Source organism: Rosa chinensis, chromosome 2 (assembly GCF_002994745.2).
Source record: "Rosa chinensis cultivar Old Blush chromosome 2, RchiOBHm-V2, whole genome shotgun sequence".
NCBI lineage: Eukaryota > Viridiplantae > Streptophyta > Magnoliopsida > Rosales > Rosaceae > Rosa > Rosa chinensis.
The window spans coordinates 78,706,838-78,726,226 of NC_037089.1; the positions used below are offsets into that span (position 1 = coordinate 78,706,838).

General features: G+C 39.5%; 4 protein-coding genes across 4 annotated transcripts; 2 read left to right on the forward strand and 2 right to left on the reverse strand.

Annotated features, from left to right (window-relative positions):
- Positions 1–3,987: 3,987 nt before the first annotated feature.
- Positions 3,988–7,119, forward strand: LOC112187167 (14-3-3-like protein A). Its single transcript, XM_024325841.2, has 5 exons — positions 3,988–4,142; positions 4,825–5,340; positions 5,437–5,559; positions 6,319–6,435; positions 6,816–7,119. The coding sequence occupies exons 2-5, from the start codon at positions 4,855–4,857 to the stop codon at positions 6,879–6,881; spliced, it is 792 nt and encodes a 263-aa protein (XP_024181609.1). The 5' UTR covers positions 3,988–4,142; positions 4,825–4,854; the 3' UTR covers positions 6,882–7,119.
- A 2,155-nt stretch (positions 7,120–9,274) lies between these two features.
- Positions 9,275–14,042, forward strand: LOC112190483 (ultraviolet-B receptor UVR8). Its single transcript, XM_024329914.2, has 11 exons — positions 9,275–9,501; positions 9,579–9,723; positions 9,860–9,970; positions 10,060–10,120; positions 10,346–10,458; positions 10,841–10,926; positions 11,126–11,327; positions 12,245–12,298; positions 12,610–12,723; positions 13,370–13,426; positions 13,609–14,042. The coding sequence occupies exons 1-11, from the start codon at positions 9,473–9,475 to the stop codon at positions 13,810–13,812; spliced, it is 1,176 nt and encodes a 391-aa protein (XP_024185682.1). The 5' UTR covers positions 9,275–9,472; the 3' UTR covers positions 13,813–14,042.
- Positions 14,043–14,129: 87 nt separating this feature from the next.
- Positions 14,130–15,169, reverse strand: LOC112190485 (membrane protein PM19L). The gene is made up of 4 exons (XM_024329915.2): positions 14,884–15,169; positions 14,603–14,780; positions 14,453–14,501; positions 14,130–14,357 (listed from the first exon to the last, which is right to left on the reverse strand). Exons 1-4 carry the CDS (start codon positions 15,014–15,016, stop codon positions 14,250–14,252), a joined length of 468 nt encoding a protein of 155 aa, XP_024185683.1. The 5' UTR covers positions 15,017–15,169; the 3' UTR covers positions 14,130–14,249.
- A 1,219-nt stretch (positions 15,170–16,388) lies between these two features.
- LOC112185105 (UPF0481 protein At3g47200) lies at positions 16,389–17,786 on the reverse strand. The gene has a single exon (XM_024323315.1). It carries the CDS (start codon positions 17,784–17,786, stop codon positions 16,389–16,391), a length of 1,398 nt encoding a protein of 465 aa, XP_024179083.1.
- Positions 17,787–19,389: the final 1,603 nt, after the last annotated feature.

Sequence of the window (19,389 nt, forward strand, 5' to 3'; positions counted from 1 at the left end):
GAAGAATGCCTTACTACATTGTGGCCGTCGACCTGCAAGCCACTAACACGGTTGTTCAAAAAACTAATGCGTTTCTACCATTTGATCGAAAAGCCAAACGTGCCAGCTACATACAATGACCTGGTTTTGTGCTGCTCCCTTGAGTGCAGTTATCAAGGGGATTACTACATCTGCAATCCATACACAATGCAATGGGCTCGTCTACCTCCCCCTCCAAGATTCTTCCGATTTGTAGCTACGGGATTTATCTGTGATCTTCCCCACTATAACCATAAGAAAGAGGACGACCCGAAAGGAAATATCATCCAGCTCAATGCTGAGTATAGATACAAGGTTGTGAGAATAATTTCGACTGATATGTCAGCCAGTAAATTTGAAGTTCAGATGTTCTCTTCCGAGACTGGTAAATGGAAAGAATCAATTGTATCATCTCCGTGGAAATTTAGCAGTTCTGTCGTCCACCATAACATCAAGAGCTTTGCCTTCAATGGAATGCTGTATTGGATGGACATGGATAAGAGATTTCTTATTCAATTGGAGACGTTCAGTGGTGATATTGGTGATCAAAATGCATGGAGGTTCGTTCATTTTGGCCAAGTTGAAAGTCGTCAACAGTGTTGCGTAGGTATTTTTAAAGGGCGTCTGCTCATTGGAGAATACAACTTTCCTGGCGGCACTCTATCTTTTGGGGAGTTGAGTGAAGACTGAAGAACACATCCAGCTTGGAGGAGAAACTCGCAAACTATGTATGAAAGACATAGAGATGGTTTATCTGCCGGACCTAAAACCCGACGGGGTTACAACGAAATTGATATCTTTTGAGCCTAGTGAGGAGGATATATTGGATATTCGTATCTATCCGGACTACCGGGAAACTACTAGAGTCATTGCCAAGTACAATATATGTACAGGAAAGTGGTCAAAGATTTTTGACATGAGTGTTGAGAATGACTACTTCTCATTAGCGCTTCCATGGTGGCCGACACCAGTTCCTAGGCTACCACATCGACGTCAACTCGCCCAGCAGACCCAGCAGGGTGTACGATGTCCAGCTTTTGACCTCAGCACTTCCAAATCCCAGCCTGCCCGAGCTTCTTCTTCTAAAGTTGGCTGTGGAAGTGTTGCAAGCAACGCGAAAGTGAAAGTGAAAGAAAAGGTGGTTCAGAACATGGAAAAGAAGATCCCATTGAAACGGCGAAGGGTATGGGAACAACGAGTGGATACAGGAGTTCCTAGGCTACCACATCGACGTCAACTCGCCCAGCAGACCCAGCAGGGTGTACGATGTCCAGCTCTTGACCTCAGCACTTCCAAGTCCCAGCTGCCTGCCCGAGCTTCTTCTACTAAAGTTGGCTGTATAAGTGTTGCAAACAAAGCGAAAGTGAAAGTGAAAGAAAAGGTGGTTCAGAACATGGAAAAGAATATCCCATTGAAACGGCGAAGGGTATGGGAACAACGCGTGGATACAGGTTAAAGTTCTGGAGGATCAGATCGAAATTAACTTTCATAGTTGCTAGAGAGCCGATCACATAAGTTCTTTTTTCTTTTTCTTTGGTTAGAATTAATAGAGTAGGCTAGTGCATAATCACACATGACTTTTTGGTGAGTGATCGGCAACAGGGGCTGGACACATGAGTTATTTTCATATAATGTTGTGAAGATTCAATGTGTACATATTTCGATGAATGAAAGTACGACCATCGTAGCAAGGTTTTTGATCTGGTATGACAGAAATAAAAGGGTACAATTTTCATATAATGTTTCAGATAACAATGCAGGGATTGTACGTAAAAACACACCACCAATATGATGATATCTACTATATAAATTATATAACGATATTCCCTTTACAGTGTAGTTGAAAAAAAAAAAATTGGGTATAGTCCATCATGAAGCCCACCCGAAGTACTCCCGAGTCGGGTGGGGACTTGCTTTAAAAAAAAAATAGATGTATACTTAAAAAAAAAAAGGGTATAGTCCATAGTGGAGCCCACCCGAAGTACTCCCGAGTCCCGAACTCGAAGTTTGGTGTGGAGACTATTGCCTATTCGAACGCATCATTCTCCAGTTTCTCCTCCTCCTCCTCTCGCCTTATGCGGCTCTGCCCTTCTCCACTTCTCTCAAAGAGTCAGAGATCAAGTCGTATCTACTTCTCTTACTCTCCCTCTTCAATTTGAAATTTGGGGCAATGAATTTAATGTAAGTTCAATTTTTTTTAATTGAATCAATCCAATTTGGGGCAATTTATGCCCTTCTCCACTTCTCTCAGAGAGTCAAAGATCAAGTCGTATCTACTTCTCTTACTCTCCCTCTTCAATTTGGAATTTGGGGCAATGAATTTAATGTAAGTTCAATTTTGTTTAATTGAATCAATCCAATTTGGGGCAATTTATAGGGTTAATAATTGATGTGAAATTCAATTTCGTATGTTATAGTGGATTGAAGAATGAAGGTTGCGGTCAAATTCTATTGTGCTGGTTGCGGTCAAAAGAGGGATAGCTGTTGTTGTGCTATCCACAACCATGGTAACTCTCTCTCTCTCTCTCTCTCGACTGAAAGTTCTTCGAGTTTTGAACGGGTTATGTTGCAGTAAAGGCTTAAGCTTCTCTTGAGCTAGAGCTGAGATTTGATTCAATTAGTGAATACAGAGTTGTTTTGATGAATTTAGTTCAAATTGATTTGGTAATAAGGAAAAGTTGCATGTTTCTAAGAAATGGTGATTATTTTTGTTGCAGACTGAGAGAACGAAGAAGGCTGGAATAGTCGGAAAATATGGTACCGTTGAGATTCTCCATAATATATAATATATATATATATATATATATATTGTTCTTGTTTAAGAAATCCAAACCCACCCAAGGTTTCAATTTTGTATCCGTCACTGTTATGGTGTTTAGTTGGATGGACAGAAATACAAGCTTTGTGAGCTACTCGAGCATCTGCACAAGTTCTCTTGCACATTTTAAATGAGTATGTTTGCGTATTTAGATTTATCCCTTTAAATATATGTGCTATGTACAATTTTTTTTTTATAATAAGAACCAGTGCGGTTGCTTTCAAATATTGATTAATGAAACTACGAAATATATGGCGACACATGATGCCTAAACCCCAGATTACGATGTGCATCAAGAAAACTTCATGAGATAATAACAAGAGTCTCAACTAAAATAATGTACTATATCAAGCACCGACTAGCGAATAGTGATTTATTGACCACTCCATTTACTTTAAAATTGTGGTGACATTTCAGAAAAATAACCCTACTACGAACAAGCCAAAAAGATCACTACCGCCGTCTTTTGAAGAAAACAAACCCTAGCAAAGTCTAGGATTTTTCTCCCTCTCTCTCACGGCTTGCCCGTTCTCGTTGTGAATCGATATTTATCTCCTATGTACATTATGTAAAAGGGAAGTAAGAAAAAGAAAAATACTTGAAAGTTTAAAGTTCTCTATAAGAAATTATTCTACGATAATCGTGTGACATGATTACGTGGATACATTATTTGTCCTAACTCTTCAACTACTAAACTATGACCAAAATTTTAACTCTAGTGCTCATATCAAGATATGCTCTGTCATGGCAAAAACCCTTTGCTCGGTTTGATATGTTTGCTCGACTATGACCTTTCACAGGGTTGTATGGTCGCGGTTCCAAGTCTCAACACTGCATCACATTGTGTGTTTTGGTCATTTTTGTAAAGCATTTAACTCCTTAATTAAGGACGAAAGGTGCTCCTTCACCAAACGCCCATCATTCAAGATTTGACCAAACACGTCAACGCCGTTGGCGGTGTCGTACCGTCGTTTGCCAAAAGGGCCGAAAACGGTGTCGTTCGAAATAGATTTGGGAAACCGTCAAGTCGGACCGGCCCCACCCACAACGCACAAGGCACGCAAGCAATAATATCAACGACAATCAACAATGTTTGTAGGGTGGCCCTTTAGTGATGGCGTTGACGGTCAACATCCAGCGTGGTCTGCTCCAAAATAAGCTCCCACGGAATCTCCGCCACCCACCACGTGTCTCGTTCCGATTGGACCTACCTCCACTCCTCTCCTCGTTTAAAGCCCCCACCCCGATTCCCATTTTCCATTTTACGAGCCTAGATCTTCTTCTCCTTCGTCGTCGACCGAGACAGGTACGGACGCTGCAACTTCGCTTAGGGTTGCGCTAGGGTTTGATCCAGTTTTTTTTATTTTTTATTTTAAAATTTATTTTTTTCCTTCGGATTTCGCAGATCTGTTTCGCGTTTGGTGATGATTTGCGTTAGATCTAGGGTTTTGAATCGTTTTTTATTTTTAATATTTTTTGGATGTGATTGTGACTTGTATGTGTTCGTGATTCGATCTGATGGATTTAAGCTGTATGATAGTTTGATTTGGCTACTGGATTGATCCGATTTAGATTTATGACTGGAAAAATGTTGTTGAATCGGAAAAATGTAAGGGATAAGGAATCGAATAAAGCTTGGAATTCACTGTTTGGCTAAGTTGAGAGCAAGATTAGCAAGATTTTTGATCTAATCTGATTCTGATCTGTATGATTGTGAAGAGAAAAAAAATTGAAACTAGTAAAGGAACGAATCCATCGGTTGGGATTGTATTGGAAATTGTTTTATATAAACAACTGGACCTAGTTTGACTATGCTCTCGAGTTTTTTGTTTTTCACAGATCTGAGCAATCATTCATACTCTCGGTGCTTGCTACTGTTGTATGTGACTGATATGCTTTGTGATATGATGATTTGTTCCGTGGAATATGTGGTGATATTTGTGTGTGTAAATAGTGGTTTCAATTGATGATTGTTTAACACATTTCAGGTTTGAGAATTTTCTTACTGCACTGCAAAGATGTCGCCAACTGATTCTACACGCGAGGAGAATGTTTACATGGCCAAGTTGGCTGAGCAAGCTGAGCGTTATGAGGAGATGGTTGAGTTTATGGAGAAGGTCGCAAAGACTGTTGATGTTGAGGAGCTAACTGTGGAGGAAAGAAACCTCCTCTCCGTTGCTTATAAGAATGTGATTGGAGCTAGGAGAGCTTCGTGGAGAATTATCTCTTCCATTGAGCAGAAGGAGGAGAGCAGGGGTAATGAAGATCATGTGTCAATCATCAAGGAGTACAGGAGCAAGATCGAGACCGAACTGAGCAAGATCTGTGATGGGATCTTGAACCTTCTCGAGTCCCACCTTATCCCCTCAGCATCATCTGCTGAGTCCAAGGTGTTCTACCTCAAGATGAAAGGTGACTACCATAGGTACCTTGCTGAATTTAAGACTGGAGGTGAAAGAAAAGAAGCAGCTGAGAGCACATTGTTGGCTTACAAATCTGCTCAGGTTGGTGCTGAGCTTGTTTTGCTGCCACTCTTAGTTGTCTGTTTGTGTTTGTGATGTTTCAGTGATCACTAACCTTGTTTCATTTCTTTGGTGTAGGACATTGCTCTGGCTGAGTTGGCTCCAACTCACCCAATAAGGCTGGGACTTGCTCTCAACTTCTCAGTGTTCTACTATGAAATCCTTAACTCACCAGACCGTGCTTGCAATCTGGCTAAACAGGTAGATGCACAAGGCTTTTATACTTGCTGTTTATCTGTTTATTTCATTGACATCCAAGTCCATAGTATTTGAGTAATTCTTTGAAGTTGGTTTATGACATGAATTTTAATTCATTTGAATTGATTTCTAAAGCTTCAATACACTTAGTTGCTATAAATATCCATTTTTTATTTGTCTGCTCTGTGTGTTCCATTTATGAATGTCGTTTATTGGTTTTAGTGGAGCTGCTGTTTGCATGGTTTCTTGTTAGTTGGTCTTTAAGCATAAAAGAAGCTTGCTTTGGAAATTTTTTTTCCCTGAATTGTTTCTAATTTCTGACTTTGACTTTACAAATGCCTTTCTTTATTTTGATTAGTTTTTAATATTAGGGTGTTGATCTAGCTGGATAATTAACTTTTTTACACACTTTGATAAAGCTTTTGTTGCTTCCCTCACTTTTGAGAATATATTTTTTTTCTTTTTTTCTTTTTACACCTTTTAGAATAATCTTATGTTGCATGTTATATCTGCATGTGAAGTCTATATATTATCCTCTCTCTGGTGGGTTTAGGGCATGAATTCGGTCATATTTTATATACTTTAAAAACAGTTGGTTCGTTATATGAATGTTTTTGTTAATACATCTTGCATATTTTGCATATATTCTTTTCAAAATTAACTTTACTCTTCTGGCTGGCTGATTAGACTTTTTAGCCTGACATTGTGAAATTAAATTTTGAATGGAATGCTTACTGTTTGCCTTTTATATTCATCTCTCAGGCTTTCGATGAGGCTATTTCTGAACTTGACACACTGGGTGAAGAATCATACAAGGACAGTACTTTGATCATGCAACTCCTCCGAGACAATCTGACACTGTGGACCTCTGACATCACGGTATCTTTCTCGCTTTGTCAAAACACACTGCATGCACAAATATGCTTCAATGCATCCATGTGTTCTGATGTTACCTTTAAGTTTGGACACGAGACTATTACCCTATTTGTGCATGTCCATTTATCCTGTATTGAAAGAACCTGTTCTTATACCAAAACTGAATTTTAATTATCTTTATGAGACAATACTATGCAAGTATGCAGTAACTGGTTTCTAGTGCTCCTATTGAGGGTGGGAGGCAGAAGATGGACATTATGATTGGACACTACTTTTTTCTATTCTTTTTTATTTTTTAGTATTGGTATGCAATCTCATGTTCCAACATAAACATTACATTTTTGGTTTTTGTCGGCCAACTGTTTTTGTTCCTGTTATCTTAGGATGATGCTGGGGATGAAATCAAGGAAGCATCAAAGCGTGAATCAGGCGAAGCCCCCGCACAGTGATGAATTTGGATCGTAGGATATGTGCTATGTGTACCTTTATCTTCAGACCTTTGTAATAGATGCCATGTGGTTGTAGCAGGATTTCTCTATGAACTTGACGATCTCGAGTGCGTCAGCACTTAGAGTTGGAATATTCCAACAGATCGTAAAATTGCTTTTATAATTGGCGAGAAGAATTTGGTTCAGTGCTTTGATTGCTCTGCTATATGATTTAGTGTTAAAAAAAATTAGTGGTTTATGATGTCCTTTTCAATGTTCAATTGTTCTGATTGTTATCCAGATTTGCATTGTTGGTGTGCTTTCTATTTTCTTCTTCCTTTATGATGTGGCAACGTTGAATCCCACCTGTTTGTGTGCGATGGTTAACCCTCATTGTTCCGTCTCTCACAGATATCATTCTTCAACTAGACCTCATTCAAAGGCAGTTGATGTTTACGTTGCCTATTATTGTTGAAGTGAAGTTGATGTAATGAAATCGAGTCAAAAGTACACCAGGTGTCATAAAGGTAGTACTGAAATTTTCAGTTTCCTATACGCCGTGCAAAGCGTTGCCTCTTTTGCATAGCTTCTATTGCTGGGCATGTCCCTCTAGCCATTGAGGGATGCAAACACATGCATGTCTTGTCATATTGTTTTCTTCTTTCTCAATCTGTTGCCCTGAGTCACCTTGTTTGCTTGGTCTTTGGTTCAGTCTCTTGTTCACTGTCGCCATGTGTACTTTTTCATTTGCCTCTCGTCAATGTTTTTTGGAGGAATTAGAGCATTTCCAATTGCACCACCTTCATAGCCTCTCCTACCCATCTGCATGTGACACGTACTCTCTTCCGTGACATGGTATAATGAGCAAATAAGGATTTGCGTGTATAAAGCAAACTATTAATCATTGTACCAAGATAAGAGACTCAATTGGACGGTTGGACCCCTTCCAATAAATAAAAAAACAGCAATTAATAATGCATTGCACTAACCAATTCCTACCATCCATTTTAGCAAGTGTATGATATCTTGAAAATTCTTGCCAATAGAGTGATATTAACTCTTGATATTTATAAGGTATTAAGTTATGTCTTTGACCTAGCAGAGATCTGCTAGGGTTTGTGGTGCGGTGGCGTTTGTTCGTTGTTACCTACACCTACTCCAGTTATGGAGAAACCTTTAGGCTTCGGCCTATTCATCTTTATCTACGTTGTCTTCGGAGGCAGTGCATCTTTGGAGAGGAGTTTCAGCGCTGCTGGGGCGGTGTTGGCGAGCCAAATTTATATTGGTACGAGTTCAGAGGTTGGTGGTGATTCCTGGGAGAAGTGGGATCCGGGTAGAAGATTTGGTGATCTCAATGGGTCTCCTCTTCCCGGCGATGCTGCTGAAGCGGTGGGGATTCGGTGGGTGCAAAACGGGGCTGTCATCCTGCCGGTCTGCTCGACGGTGTGGGTGTCGTACCCCACTAGTGGATCTCTTCTGGCTGGGGTTGGAGTCCGGGTTTGGGTCCTCAACGACGACGTTCTTCTATGCCAGGGTGGTGTGGCAGTCCTCGGGCTATCGTTTAGCGGATTGACTGATTTGGGGAGTGGCACTGGCGGCAGGGTCGTTTGGCCAGATGTTGTGGGGGCTGGGAATCGTTCAGGTGGGTTCTGGGCTCAGATGGATTTGGGCTGGGGTCGGCACTGGTTGATAAGAACAGCAGGTTTTGGACCCCCACAGCTTTGGATCCGGATTTGGGATCCGGGTGGTGTTTGCAAATGGTTTCGGATCTGGGATCCGGGTGGACATTGGGTTTGGTCTGCAACCCCTTATCTTTTGTGGGCTGTTTGTTTTGTACATTGGAATGGGGCTCTTGTGCTTTATTGGTATTTGATCCAGGACCCTATTCTATGGTATTTGTACGTGAAAGATCGTCTGCCAACATGGTCATGTTCTGACAACCTTGACCGGCTTAGATCTTTAGGTGGGAGAGTGCCTTCATTCTGGCGCCAAGTTGATTTCTGTCAATTTGTGTGTTGGAGTCCGATGGGTAGTCAAACCACCGACTACTCAATTCACTATACGGCTGCAATCCGTAGTGTAAAATCAGCGTGGTGTCTTGACGTTGCTGCTCTTGCGTTATTAAGTTTTTATATTTCATATGTATTTTTCTTTTCGTACTATTTGCTTCTCTTCTTGATGTCTTTTGGCATCATATCGTTGTAATCTTTCTTTTTCAATAAATGGCTGACTTCCTTCGATTAAAAAAAAACTCTTGATATTTATAATTAATTTTAATAGTGTGATATTAACTTTTGATATTTATATATATATTTTTTAATAATGAAAAAGTGTACTTAATGTAATTCAATTAGTGCCCTGAAGTCCTGAACACTTTCCATGATATTCTAACCCTAAAACTAAAATCGTTGCCACAACTCCATTAACCACAAGCCACAACCCCGGAAACAATTGGCGCGTCAAACTTTTCCCACTACGACGCCGTCTTGCCCACTTGGAGTTTGTGCGCATCCTGTTCCAAACCCAAATCAGCAGCTCTGCCTATATATATAATAAACTCTGAGTGCTCCACAACTCTATACCCCTGCTTCTACTATTCCATCACTCTTCCCATGGTATCCGATACCGCCATTATCACCTGGTACCTTCTCCTTCCTCCTTCACTCGCTATTTACTTGCCTTGCCACTCCACACGTTTCTTCTTCTTTTTTGTCTCAGGGGTTCCGGAGAAGATGGCCAATTGGGAATCGGGAGCAACGTGGATAAGGACCTCGTGTGCGTTGTCACCGCCCTAGAGTCCCAGACTGTTCGCTCCGTTGTCGCCGGTAGCAGAAACTCTCTCGCCATTTGTGAAGATGGCAAGGTGGGTCCCCTCTCTCTCTCCCTCCCTTCTGCTCCTCTCTTTTTTGTTTTCATTTGCCTTTTTTTTTTCTTTTTTTTTTTTCTCCTGGTTGCCTGAGAGTTTGGAGGTTTGTGTTTGTTTTGTGGTGAAATTATAGCTGTTTACATGGGGTTGGAATCAGAGAGGGACTTTGGGGCACCCTCCCGAGAGCAAAACTGAGGACGTTCCTAGTCAAGTTAAAGCTCTTGCCAATTTTAAAATCGTTCAGGTAACTTCGTTTTAACCGTGCTTAGAAAGTAAGGATTGCATTGATTGTTTTGTGTGATTCACATAGAGGGTTGTTTTTTTGGAATATAGGCTGCTATTGGTGGATGGCATTGTTTGGCTGTTGATGATCAAGGCCATGCTTATGCCTGGGGTAACAGCTCTTTCATACTATTGTTTTTTTTTTTTCGTTATTCTTGAATTTGATATAAGAACTAGCGTAACTCCTTTAGCCAGTTACAAAGACATGGCTGTGTCTAATTAATGTTGATAGCAAAATTTCTCCTTTGCTGCCGAGAACAGAGAAACCCTTATGTTTTTATTGAGGGTGTTGGTGTTGTTTATACCATTTTGAGGGAACAAGAGTTGTTTGGTGCAGGTGGAAATGAGTATGGACAGTGTGGTGGAGAACCTGAGCGTGACACTGGTAAACCTTTGAAAAGGGACATAGTGATTCCTCAGCGCTGTGCTCCCAAACTTGTAGTTCGCCAGGTGAGTTGCTAATGCGAATTTTTTGGTTCACTGCATGATACAGACTGTTGGGTGTGCATCACCATTGAATTTAGTTGCATTCTCTCAGCAGAATATTCTCCTTTCCCACACACTGGATAGTGTTCTCCCCAACTGTTGTTGTCTGATCATTGAGTTGTGGAAATGGATTCAAAAACCACTTTGAAATGAAAAATCGGATGAAGCCAGTGATTTGTTCTGATGTAACTATAGAAACGATGAGCATACACTACTAGCTTACAATTTTTAAGAGTATTAGATTGTATGATTATTATTACCCATTTGGAGCTTATATATTTTGTCCAAGGAAGTCAGTATCAAGCGGCATCTCTCCATATTTGATATGTCTACTTTCACATCACAGGTAGCTGCTGGGGGCACTCACTCTGTGGTGCTTACACGTGAAGGGCATGTATGGACATGGGGTCAACCATGGCCTCCTGGAGACATGTATTGTGCCCTTAGACTTTGTCACTTGTTTCTAAGCATCTTGTTTACATAGCATAATGTCTATATCAAGCATCTTTCTTGCATCAGATAATGTACTGTACCAACCCTTTTCATAGTTATTCTACCAACCTGCATGCAATTGAGAACTCATTGGACTATTATCAGTACCATCATCAGTAATTTTTCTTCTGATTTTCAGAAAACAAATTTCAACACCTGTACGAGTACAAGGTCTTGATGCGGTGAAGCTTATTGCAGTAGGGGCATTTCATAATTTGGCTCTCCAAGAGGATGGCACTTTATGGGCATGGGGTAACAACGAATATGGACAGCTTGGAACAGGGGATACGCAGCCAAGATCACAACCCATTCCTGTCCGCGGACTGTCTGGTCTTACTTTGGTTTGTATTGCAGTCTCCTATTGGTTTTCTTTCTTCTCTTTTAGTCATTTATGCTTAGCAGGTAACACAACTGTTTGATTAGCAAAATTTCTTTCATTGTGCACCTTCTGGAATATGCTATTCACAGATATGTGGTGTTCTCCTGACCTAGATTTCATCATAACTGTGTCATCTTATGAAGCAGTTTTGAAGTCTTGGTAGTCTATATTGTCCATATATGGAACAATTTCTACAGCAGGTGCTGAATTGGGGGAAAAGGGCACTTTAGTCATTAGTCAGGGTGGGATATTGATAGAGCGGCAACTACATAAGCAGTACTAATGGTTGGGGCATCTGTACCTTGGCCTTCATATAGTACATAACAAAGTGGATAAAGATTTGAAACATTTCTACCACATACTCAGGGTTGAATTCTTGAAGCAATGAAATTGTTGCTCTTATGCTTCTGTAGCAGTTAAATATTAGAATGAGTCAACAGAATTAATCTTCTTTCAAGTTTATGTTTAATCCTTGGAATGTTTTCTGGTCAAATTAGGGTTCAGAGAATATAAGTGTCAAAGATCAACCAACTCCATCCTATCACTTTTATGCATAGATTCTTGCAATACAATACTGATGATGTAGCTAATTTACTTAATAATACCTATTTATACAGTGAAAGAAAAAAATTGGGAATTATCTTTATGAGATTTGTTATTAGGTAGAAACCCGGAAGCCTCTCCTCACTCTAGCCCGTCTTGTCGTGCTAATTTTGTCTTGCTTGTTTGTGATTTTCTTCTCATCACGTAGCCAGGAGATAATGATACAATGGCCTCTGGCTTTTATGTTTATGACTGTATCAACTGCTCATAACAAGATGGTTATTCATGACTCATGTGATATGATTTATTATTTATTAACCTTTTGTGCCACTATAGGTGGATATTGCTGCTGGAGGATGGCATTCTACCGCACTAACGGAGGATGGAGAGGTGATGATTACTCTCACTCTACTAAATATTAGCTATGAGGTTTTTCGTTTGCATGAGTGTAATCTATTGGATGCTGTTATTAGTCTAAAGGTGGTTAGTCTTACTCTATAGCTAGCCAACTGGTTTTTCCAATTCAGCTGCGTAGGTATTGAGATCAAAGCTGTTTACGGTATCTTCTTTTTTTTAATTAGGTGATGCGTCAATCACTATCTGAGATAAATTTTCGATAATTTAAATATCCTGTATTATTAATTTTCTATGTACCTGGGCTAACAGAACCTCATTTCCTTGCCTATATTATTATATTGCAGGTGTATGGATGGGGCCGAGGGGAACATGGTAGACTTGGTTTCGGCGATAATGATAAGAGCAGTAAAATGGTCCCGCAAAAGGTTCATCTTTTAGCTGGGGAGGATATCGTTCAGGTACCAATTATATTGTTTTCCTTGCAAATCCTCTGATAGCTTTGCTTAGTTGGAACTTAGAATACATGGAAACCTATCTGAGTATATAAAGTCAGTGCAGTGACTGACACGTCAGGAGAGGTGGGTTCTGGACTAGTTCTAAGTTCTAACAATGCTTTTGTGGTCGATGGTGATAGACAGCAAACGATGTTAGGATTTCAGATATATTTTCTAATAAAGTTCTTATTCTGTTTTTTCGTAAGACCAAAAAGGGGTTTCATGTATTCTGATTTGGGAATTCCAAATCAACTAATTAAAGATGTTAGCTGTTTCTCCATATCAGTTTTGGTAGAATGGGTGAAAAAGAGGAAAGAGATCATCTTAGTGTGCTAGCCTAAGACATTATTTCATGATTTGAATCTCATTTTTGGCACTATGCCTTATAGTCTTTGTCAGAACATCTGTCAACGTTTCCTACCATTTGAAATAGACAATGATGCACTTGGCTTCTTCATCATTTGATTGAATGGTCTATGAACGAGACGTTGTCTTTTGCCTATTGTCAATTGTTTCTCTTGTTTTGACTGCTCTGAAGTTCCTGCACGCTATAGTAGTAATCTCAACTACTTTAACAGCTAGAGATAACTCTTGCTTAATTGTGATATAGGTGTCTTGTGGAGGCACTCACTCTGCTGCATTAACACGTGATGGGCGCATTTTCTCGGTAAGAAACTCTTACTGCCGTCATTAAGCTGAAAAATGCAAGTTCCCAGAATATCAATAACACTATTGAAAGACCTCTGTTCGACCTAGTTGGTCGGTGTCTCTTTCTGGTCTTCAAAATTTTAAATTTTCTTTTACATTATGTTTGATTCCGAAATCAACTGCATTTGTTTATATTGGCAGTATGGTCGAGGTGACCATGGACGTCTCGGATATGGAAGGAAGGTAACAACTGGTCAACCGATGGAAGTCCCCATCAAACTCCCTCCCAAAAATGTCAGCGACACTGAAGCCCAGGGACATTGGATTGCCAAACTTATTGCCTCTGGAGGTCGCCATACTCTGGCAATAGTCGAATGGAAATCAGATGAATCAACTGAATCATAATGGTGACGAGTTAATTTTTCAGTACCTAGAATAATTGATGTTTGGTTCAGCATAACTGTACTATTTAAGATGAAATAGTAAGCATATGAGGAATGATAGTTTACTTTATTAGATCTAAAAGGGAGTGAATAGATTGATCAGTCTCCAAATTTATGTTGAAAACTTCGGGTTAACAGTTAGTGTTGCTGCCATCGTTTGTTTATGGAGTTTGGTTCGATAACATTCTGCAATTTCCCCAACATTTCTTTATATTGCTGCCTTCATTTTGTGTTTTTTTTTTCTCTGAGTTGGGTGGATCATCATTGGTATCTGTTTGATGCTACGGCAAGCGAAATGTACATTGAAAATTTTACAAGTTCCTTGAAACTGATACACAATACAAAGCGTGGCTATCAGCTAAGAGATAACTAAACACTTGGTAGTGAGAGGCACAGAACTCAGACAACAGTTGGTCCATTTCTCCTCTTGAACAGCCCAGCATTCAGTAGCACCAAGTACAGCAATTGACTTGGTAATGATATTGCAATTAAAAGTTCCAATGTTTGCTGAAAAATCACAAGAGTATAGTTTGTTTACTGTTCAGTTTTGCTTCAAACAACTGATTATCAAGTAAGCTGGATCTTGCTTAAAATTCTCTTACCAATCGTTTTCCTCTGTGTCCCCCTAATATGAGCTCCTTACATACAAAACTGCATCAAAGACAATCACCCAAGTTTGGTAAATGAAAAGATTATCAAACATATAGTTTAGTTCCAGTCCTTTGAATCCGTCTTGGTTTAGAGTAAATTACCCGAAAGCCAGTGCTATCATAGCCCAGGAAATAATGGCTAAAGAAGCTGCAGCAGCATGACTTTCGTGCTGCCATGCCTGCAGATGCATCATCCCTATAATTACAGAGCAAGCACCAAACGCTCCGGCAGATAGAGCAAAGATTAACATAAAGTTAGTCGATGTATTCCCTCCCAAGTCTGCATAAGTATTACTTCTCAAAGCTCAAAACAGTAGAACTATGTAACGTACTGTAAATTGTGAATGAAGTCAATGAACTAAAAGAAATACAGAGGAACGTACGTGGGTGATTTTGTTCGCCGTCGATGTACTTATCAAGTGACCAACCAGCCAATCCAACCACGATCAGATGAACCACCAGGTTGACTGCTAAAATAGGAGCCATGAAGCTTCTTCCAACTCTTCCAAGCGCCATTGTTAAAAAGCTTAAGAACAGGAGCTACAGTTCAAATCTCAACACAGGGCGGAAGGGACTCACCGAGGTTTATAGTTATACGTGGGTGATTCATGTTGATGCAGAAAAGGACACAGAGCTCTGTTTACGTGGTTTCTTGTTAGGACCTCGCCTACAAACGTGTCACTGTTAACGGCATGGTGCCTTTACAGTGAAGATAAACCCTGAAAGCGGACTTCTTGGAGTCATGTAGCGTAGAGAACAAAGGTTGACTTGGATTAATGAAATTACGTGAGTTTATTTGAAAAAGTCCAACGACACGGTTAAAGCCTTAATTCTTCAAGCTATGGAGGCCAATTCAGACCAAAGAAAAAACCCAAGGAGGCCAATTCTCTATGCTATGACCTTATCAACAGTACCACCATAACTTTATGCCCATTTTGCCCTTGCATTTTTGCAGGATTTACCGTTTTGCCCTCCATCATCATCCTGACTTTCTTAATTTTCCTTTGCACTTGACTAGTCGTGACATTTTGTGAACAGTATCTGACTAGTCAAGCTCAATAGTGGAAATACAAGATAAAAAAGCAGTGAAATAGTTTTTCCCGATCAAGCTCAACGGGTGAACTTGCTCTCAGAAATCTTTAAGGTTAATGTACTTACAGGATTTTCCGTCTTGCCCTCCATCATCATCCTAACTTTCTTGACTTTCCTCTTGATTCTCAGGGCTTTCAAGGTTAATGTGGCTGTTAAAACTTAATTAAAACCAGAGTACCAAATCCTATGCCCTATTCAGACTATAATTACCTGGCTATATTCTTAACCAAAGTCCACGGTTTCAAACTAGCATTTATTCGGAGAGAACCGGATAAGCATGTTTTTTAAATCGAAGCTGACACATGGCCAAACTAACAACTGTTGTTATATTTTCTCTGGTTTTTACTTTTAAAATTCAAAAGACGTTTTTCTCTGTTCACTAGAATCACTAGCTGCCTAAAGGTCTGGTGTATGAATTGCATAGAATTCAGAACAAACCGATATTGGGTGGCAATCCGGCCACCATGGTTTACGAAATACTACGGACATTCTCGAGAAGACAAGGAATTCAATTCACCTAATATTGATGGTATATCTACACATTAGTGGTAGAGAATTAACATTTTATTGTAATGAAATCGGTCTACTAGCTTGTAATTATGAAAATTAATGAATTATTGTACAAACAATTATTTAGAGTCTCTTTATTAGGTACAATAATGTATCAACATCAACAATTCAACATAGATTACAAATTCAATTATTCAATGGCCAAGCCTTATTCTGTAAGTTTGAAAGAAAATGAAAGGCAAACCAAATAATAAAATGAAACATGCATAACAGGTGACATCCAACATTAACTGGGATGATGGTATTGCAGGATTGTGTATATGGTTCCTAAGAAGGTGAGGACCGTGAGGACCAAAGCTGCAAAAAAGGAGATTGTAGCCCATGGTGTGCCAAAATAATCACGTCTCAGTTTCTCTCTCCACCTGTTCCATGGTACTTTGTAATATTGTTGCACTTTTCCGCAGAGTCTCAAGTAGTAGAACTCATTGAGCGTGGCGTCATGGTATAGCTCGTTGAAGAACTTCGAAGCATCATCAGCACTCAACAAGGTGCCTATTATACCTTTCTCACATAGAAGATCCACATCCTTGCTCGTATCGATGAGGTTATCCATCAAAAACGCATAGGATGTTATCTTATGGTAGCAACTGTGATAGCACTGCTCGAAGGCCATAAGGTTCCTGAACAAAGGACCCGTCCTTTCATCGATAGCCAAATGAGGAATGGTGAATACGCCATTTTTGAACGTTATGTTCAATATGCAACCTGGGCGGCCCTTTACCTTTTCAAACTTAACGCCTGCCTCTGAAAGAGCAGTAGCACTAGGTATCCTCTGCGGCAAGTGGCGGATCAACTTAAATGTGTCGCTTGTTCTCGCCTCCATATGAGGACTTGGGTCTTCTAGTCCTTCAACGAGGGAAATTCTAATCAGATCAAGTATATGAAGAATTTTAAAATCAGACTCGGGATTGAGGTTGCTGAAAATGTTAGGATTGAGGTTGCTGAAAATGTTAGGATCAGCCACTGAATTTTTGAAGAAGTCGATGACCAATTTACTGAGGGAATTACGGTGACCAGTCAGACCACCCTCAATTAGGTCATAGAAAAACTCGAGCACAAACCAAGGCAGCTGATTTTCGAGTAACAGAATATCATGGTATAGATATTCGAGCATACAAGGCACGTTGAAAATGGGGTCGTTCTCATCTTGTCTTTCTACAAAAGATTTCTTCCGAAATAATTCTATCAAGAAACAACCATCGAGTATAAGCATCTTGATGAAGTCACTTTGGTCAAGATGAAAGCATGGTTCATAATAACCTCGGGCTTTTTTTTCCTGTTCCTTGATGCTTTCGATCAAGCTATCCAAGGTTATTGTTTCCGTACGCCAGAGAAGACAGTTTAAATACCATTTTTTTACATTTTCGATGAGTTGAAATTTTTCAGCACCTCTGTGAAATGGCCCGATTGAGACTATGTTAGGTTTGTATGCCTCCTCTTTTTGTCCTCGTAGCACCTCGTGAACTTTGAGGATGCAACATGTAGCAGGCAAAGGTGATTTGGCGTTCAAAACCTCTGTATTGAAGGTTGTCTTCCAATGTTCAACAGTCATACCTCTATGTTCTAGATGAACTTGAACGCTTTCATCCACTTCACCCCTTTCTATATCACTGCTACCTTCCATGCCTTTGTATTGGATCTGATCTAAGTTGCTCATACTATGCTGAAAAACAAGTTTTCTTGAGTTATTATGATTTGTAAGGAATTCATCCATGGTTTTCCAACTTTTAATTACAATGAAATTTATAAATTTTGACTTTTTATCAAATGATAAGTACAATTCAACAATTTTACTGAGATTAATACAATCTAAATAGGGTGATTCTAGTTGGACCTCCAAATTTGATATTTGGACCTCCATCTTTTTTCAATTGTTAATAAATTTTGCCAGCTCAGATGAAAAGACAAGTAAGGACAAAGAGAAAAGGAAAAAAGAAAAAAGAAAAAAGAAAAGCAAAAAAAAAAAAATATATATATATATATACTCTTTTTACCTTCACGATAAATCTTAGCCAATTTTTCTTTCTACTTTCAAAGCATTTTCTCCCTTCAATCTCTCATGTTTGGATGCGGAATGATACTTTCATAGAAATTTTCAATTTAATATTGTTTCTGATCGAGTGTTATGACCTAATTACATACATATTCAAAGTGAAAGAAAAAGCTATTATTTATGCCTGGGCAGAAGGGATTCCAGGTATATAAACCTGCACAATTGATCTGTGGGAGTGTGAAAGAAAAAGCAAAATTAGTTTCATATATGGCGTGCATGTGCAGCAAATTGAGAGAAGAGATCATCGAGGTTAGATTTGCCGTTTGCACCCCTATTTGAAGACGCTAATCCTTGCCTTCCAGGTCCTTCCCTTCCCTTCACTCCCTATCATAATTCAAGTTAACTATAATTTCATTCTCTTTCTACCCAGCTCTCTAAGCTTTTAAATTCCAATTAATGGCTAGGAAAGATTGGAACAAAATATAAGGACATACTACTCCTCTAATAAACAGGACTTTGGTATCTTGTGGAAACGTGACTCTCAGATCTTCCACTTTCATCTTCATCCGACTAGGACTACCTTTCGGCTCCATAAACGTTCCGGACTATTTCTCCATGGCAACGATGAATAGTTACTCCAAACAAATCTGTTGAATTGATGGAGACTAAAAAAAAAAAAAAAAAAAAGAACAACAAATTGTTGAATATACATATATAATTATTTAAGGGTGTTTAGGTAAAATTAAAGAGGTGTACTTAACTTTTTAAGTATTCAAAAAAGTGTATTGGAGGTTCAATAAGTAAGAGAGGTCCAAATATCAAATTTGGATGTCCAACTAGAACCACCCATCTAAATAAGCTATCACAATAAATATGCAGTGTTGCAGAGAAAAATTAGGGCTCCTTTGGATTGTTTCCATTCCGTTAAAAAATTTCATAATTGTTTCCTCCGGTGGTTGCATCGGGGAGTCGACACTGATGGGGTGTGAGAGTCGGTCGTCTTCTGGTGATGGGAGGCTGAATTTGTTGGTCGTTTGATGTGCAGTGGTGATGATCGTGGTGGGGTGGCACCGCGCATCTGAAGTTGCCCACACTTGTATTGACACATTTACAAATAAGACTGGGAGGTTGGTTTTAGACTTTTAGAGACTTACTACACTGGGGTCGTGTCGTCTTCTATACCCGATTTTCCTACGGGTAATGGGGGTTTGGTTTTAGAGACTACAGTGGGCTT

Coding starts and splice junctions, on each gene's coding strand:
- LOC112187167 (XM_024325841.2), top strand. CDS start 4,855: ATGTCGCCAACTGATTCTACACGCGAGGAGAATGTTTACATGGCCAAG. Junction 5,341..5,436: donor TGGCTTACAAATCTGCTCAG/GTTGGTGCTGAG, acceptor TCTTTGGTGTAG/GACATTGCTCTGGCTGAGTT. Junction 5,560..6,318: donor CTTGCAATCTGGCTAAACAG/GTAGATGCACAA, acceptor TTCATCTCTCAG/GCTTTCGATGAGGCTATTTC.
- LOC112190483 (XM_024329914.2), top strand. CDS start 9,473: ATGGTATCCGATACCGCCATTATCACCTG. Junction 9,724..9,859: donor CCATTTGTGAAGATGGCAAG/GTGGGTCCCCTC, acceptor GTGAAATTATAG/CTGTTTACATGGGGTTGGAA. Junction 12,724..13,369: donor CTGGGGAGGATATCGTTCAG/GTACCAATTATA, acceptor ATTGTGATATAG/GTGTCTTGTGGAGGCACTCA.
- LOC112190485 (XM_024329915.2), bottom strand. CDS start 15,016: ATGGCGCTTGGAAGAGTTGGAAGAAGCTTCATGGCTCCTATTTTAGCA. Junction 14,781..14,883: donor CGGCGAACAAAATCACCCAC/GTACGTTCCTCT, acceptor ATACTTATGCAG/ACTTGGGAGGGAATACATCG. Junction 14,502..14,602: donor ATGATAGCACTGGCTTTCGG/GTAATTTACTCT, acceptor TCTTTGATGCAG/TTTTGTATGTAAGGAGCTCA.
- LOC112185105 (XM_024323315.1), bottom strand. CDS start 17,786: ATGGAAGGTAGCAGTGATATAGAAAGGGGTGAAGTGGATGAAAGCGTT.